General features: G+C 44.4%; 1 protein-coding gene across 1 annotated transcript in view; it reads left to right on the forward strand.

The window, feature by feature from the left end:
* The window catches only part of LOC104798680, a 6,802-nt gene extending 2,741 nt beyond the window's left edge, over positions 1-4,061 (forward strand). The window contains exons 3-9 of the mRNA XM_010520856.1: positions 86-357; positions 409-871; positions 961-1,426; positions 1,847-2,842; positions 2,928-2,955; positions 3,099-3,372; positions 3,711-4,061. Of these exons, the coding sequence (XP_010519158.1) occupies positions 86-357; positions 409-871; positions 961-1,426; positions 1,847-2,842; positions 2,928-2,955; positions 3,099-3,372; positions 3,711-4,061 (2,850 nt within the window). The remainder of the gene's footprint in view (positions 1-85; positions 358-408; positions 872-960; positions 1,427-1,846; positions 2,843-2,927; positions 2,956-3,098; positions 3,373-3,710) is intronic.
* The last annotated feature ends 583 nt before the right edge of the window (positions 4,062-4,644 follow it).

The raw sequence follows: 4,644 nt of genomic DNA on the forward strand, positions 1-4,644 counted from the left end.
TGTAGGGAATCATAGTCCTCTCCCACCTTCTAACCCCTTGGTTGCACCTCAAACCCAACTACAACCGCAAGTTTGTGCTCTTCAGATGATGGAAGACTCAACATCCGAAGTAGCTGTACCTATAACTGACCAGGCGGTTTCTGCTTTAGATGTGATTGCAGCGGAGGTACCGACTGTAGCTCAATTAGAGGAGACTCTCACTACAGACTCAGAGCCTTTTAGCCACCCTTCTCCATCCATTGATGTAGCTCGAAACTCAGATTCCCAACCTACTCATTCTGAATCGGAATTTCAGCCGGTCAAGACGAGAGGTCGAGGTCGAGGAAAGGGTCGCGGTCGCGGTCGCAAGACCGCTGGGTAAAACTAACCTTGGTATATGGATTCCATGATTTTTTGTTGGAATATTAGAGGACTCAATAGTCAGAATAAATGTCAGGCAATCAAGTCTTGGCTATTGGCACACCGACCTTTAGTGGGTGCCTTTTTGGAGAGCCATATTCTCACGCAGAATGAGGCTCGTTTTGTGGCTGTTCTCCCTCCAGGATGGAAGCACTTTTCCAACCACTCTGCTGACCCTTCAGGTAGGATCTGGATTGTATGGAGTCCCGAGGCAGTTGTCACCATCTATCACGTCACAGACCAGGCTATAACTTACAGTATAGAGGTCGAACACATTGGTCTAAAGACTACTGCAACTTTTGTCTATGCAAGGAACCTCTCCTCTGCAAGAATACCTCTATGGAATGATATTCGAAATATTTCAGTTTACCCGCCGATGCTAAACACCCCGTGGATCGTTTTAGGAGACTTTAATCAGATATTGAGAGCTGAAGCTCGTTCTGATTTCCCAGCTTACCAGCCGCGCTCTCAGGTAATGTCGGAATTTGCCATCTGTCTTGAGGACTCGGGTCTTTTGATATTTGTGGCAAGGGTAACAGGTTCACTTGGTGGAATAATCAGGTGGCAAATCCGGTCTCCATTAAGTTGGATCGGGCTGTCATTAATGAGCATTGGTTGGCCAGATTTCCCGGGGCATATGCGGAATTTCTTGCTCCAGGAGTCTCAGACCATTCTCCTTGCTTGGTTAATCTTTCGAGCCTTCAGTTAAAGGTTAAGCGGCCCTTTAAATACTTTGATCACCTGTCAACTCACCCGTCATTTGGCCAGATTGTAGCAGAGAATTGGGCATTCGAAGAAGTTATGGGCACTGTGCAATTCAAGTTCTGTCGGAGCCTGAAACTCCTTAAGAATCCGCTGAGACGGTTAAATAAACGGGCATTTAATCAACTGTCACAGAAAGTGAAGGATGAATCGGACAAGTTAGAGACCATTCAATCAGCATTGCTCAACTCCCCAACGCCGGGTCTAGCTGCCCAAGAGCACGCAATAAGGAAGAATTGGTTGCGGCTTTTACAAGCGGATGAGCGTTTTTTCAAGCAAAAGGCCAAAATAAATTGGCTGAAACTAGGGGACAGAAATAACTCTTATTTCCATAACTCAGACAATCCGAGGAGAGCCCGAAATCAGATCCATTTCTTCTAAGATGAGTTTGGCAATAAGATCACTGATCCTTCAGCCATCAAAGACTATGCACTGGGTTTCTACAACCGGTTACTTGGCCAATTAGATCCGAACGTCTCACGTGCCCCCCATTCTTGGCTTGATAGTTTGTTCCCAACGGCTTGCCCTCACGAGATCCAAGCTTCTTTAATTGGTGAGGTTACCTCGGAGGAAATTAAGCATGTTTTCCACTCAATGGCGAGGAACAAAGCCCCTAGCCCAGATGGATTTCTAAAAGAGTTCTTTACCTCGGCATGAGATACGGTGGGGGAGCATCTCATTGAAGGAGTTAAGGAATTCTTCCGCACGAGCAAACTCCTTAGGGAACTCAATGCCACTATAATCACGTTGGTGCCGAAGATTCCCGAGGCTGCTCAGCTTGGGGATTTCCGTCCAATCAGTTGTTGTAATTTCCTCTACAAGCTTATTTCTAAAATACTTGCTAATCGCCTTAAGCTTGTACTTCCTTGGGTGATATCAGGGAATCAAGTGGCTTTCCAACGAGGGAGGAACATGATGGACCACATCATGCTTGCTTCTGAGTTGATTCAGGACTATCATAAAGCTTGTGCGGAGCCAAGTGCAATGTTTAAAATGGATATTAAGAAGGCGTTTGATACTATCTCTTGGGACTTCATCTTAGACATTCTCAAAGGCTTAGCACTTCCCCCTGTATTTATTGGTTGGATTCGAGCTTGTATCTCCTCCCCTTCATTCTCGGTGGCCATTAATGGTGAATTGGCAGGGTTTTTTCCGGGAAAAAGAGGGCTCCGACAAGGTGACCCGATCTCCCCCTATTTGTTCATCCTTTCTATGGAAGCGTTATCGAGATCTCTTGACAAGGCGATGCAACTCGGATCCCTTGCCCATCACCCAAGGTGCGGATCCCCCTTAATCTCTCATCTTGTCTTTGCTGATGACCTCATGGTGTTTGTGAAAGGAGAGTTGGCCTCTATTGTTGAAGTTAAGCGGTTGCTATCTGAATTTGGGTGTTACTCGGGTTTGACGCTTAACCCCGAAAAGTCGGAGCTATTCTTGGGGGGAATGACCCAGATGGATACAATGGCTATCAGCTCCAATGTGGGCTTTCGCCTTGGAAGCTTGCCCGTTCGATACTTGGGGGTTCCTATCAGGCCTTGGAAGCTTCGGCGGCTGAACTACAATCCTTTGCTTGAGAGAGTTAAGAACAAACTCACTGCCTGGACAACTAAATATCTTTCGTATGGAGCAAGATTATTGCTGATTTCCACAGTCGTTTATGGAATGGTGAACTCATGGAGCCGTATTTTCTTAATCTCAAAATTTCTTCTTAAGGAAATTGATAAGTTATGCTCGAAATTTCTTTGGCAAAACTCGATTGATGGCAGGAATTCCGCTCGTGTTGCATGGTCACAGGTTTGCCAGCCAAAAATTGAGGGTGGGTTGGGCTTACGTCGCCTAGAAGACTTCAGCACGATCTTCCGATTAAAGAGTATATGGCTAATCTTCAAGGAGGCATGATCTCTATGGGTAGCTTGACTAAAAGAAAATATTTGCAGGAAGAAAGGGTTTTGGGGCGTTACTCCTTCGCCGAGGCAGTCCTCTCACCTCCGTAAACTACTTGGGTTCAGATCGGAGGCCAAAAAGTTCATCAAATGTACGTTGGGGAATGGGTTGGATGCTGATTTTTGGCATGATAATTGGACTGGATTGGGACCTTTAATTGAAGTCACGGGTGTTAATGGGCCAAGGTTACTAAAGATTCCTCTATATGCGAAAGTAAAGGTTGGGTTAAGGACGGAGATTGGTACTTCCCGAGGGCCCGATCAGCGGGTATTCAGGCCGTCTTAACCAGGATCAGCTCTATCTCTCCTCCGTCGGACAGAGCGGGGCCGAATATGTTTGAGTGGTTGTTTGCGACAGACTCCTATAGTAGAGAGTTCACATCAAAATCCACTTGGCTACTGATTTGGAACAGTTCTCCGCCAGTGCCATGGTATAAATTGGTTTGGGCAAAGCTAACGACTCCGAGACTTAGCTTTTCCTTATGGCAGGCTCTCTTACAACGGCTCACAACTATGGATCGACTATCTAGTTGGGGGATTGATGTGCAAACTACTGGTCCTCCATGCCAAATGGAAAATGAATCGCATTCTCATTTATTTTTTCAGTGCGACTTTAGCATGCAACTGTGGGATTTTTTCTCATCTCTATGCTATCCTTCACCTCCTACTTCCTTGGAAGGTTGTGCTCGTTGGCTGGAAGGACAGTCCGAAGGTGGTGCTCGACGGGAGCTGGCGGAATTGGTCATTCAGGTGACAACGTATATTATTTGGCGTGAGAGAAATTCGCGGGTTTTCAAACAGGAAGCGAACTCCATTGCGAAGCTACGGGTGGTGCTTGACACACTCGTACGTGACACGGTCCTATCAAGGGGGCATTCTACGATTTCCACAACTTCAACACTTGAAGACTTGTGGCTAGCTATTACATCTTCGATCCGGATTCATCTGAGGGTTTAAATTTGGTCTTAAAATTTCTTTTTGTCATATCTCTTTTGTTGGAATCTTATACCTTTTGGGTTAGTTACGACAACTTGTCGGGTTGTAAAAAAACAATTTTTTGAGACATCAATATTTACCGTTATAAAAAAAATCAAAATAATACATCAATAACACAAAATCCAACATCCAAAATACAGCATAAGTTCAACAGCAGCCAAACATATATCCAAAAACATCAAAAAACATAAAATTCACAAGTTCAACAAAGTCCAAAACATAAAATTCATATGTTCAACGACATCCAAACATATCTAAAATGCATCATAATTCAGGTTCCGGTTCAGCTTCAGGAGCCAGAGAAGCCTCGACAGTGTTTGGTTGAGACAACATAACGTTGTCCTCTGTGTTTGAATTGTCTGCCAAAAAAGACATAATCTGCACACAAAAAAACACAAACAACAGCAAAAACTATAAATCTGTAAGTTTTTTGTAAGTTTTTGTAAGTTGTTGAGTCATGTAGTGATTCCATCATCATGGAAATTGGTTACCTTTTGGTTGTTTTTAACTACTGGGGGTCTGTAAAACACATTTTTGGTAGATA

This window comes from Tarenaya hassleriana, unplaced genomic scaffold, assembly GCF_000463585.1.
Source record: "Tarenaya hassleriana unplaced genomic scaffold, ASM46358v1 Cleome56, whole genome shotgun sequence".
Classification (NCBI taxonomy): domain Eukaryota; kingdom Viridiplantae; phylum Streptophyta; class Magnoliopsida; order Brassicales; family Cleomaceae; genus Tarenaya; species Tarenaya hassleriana.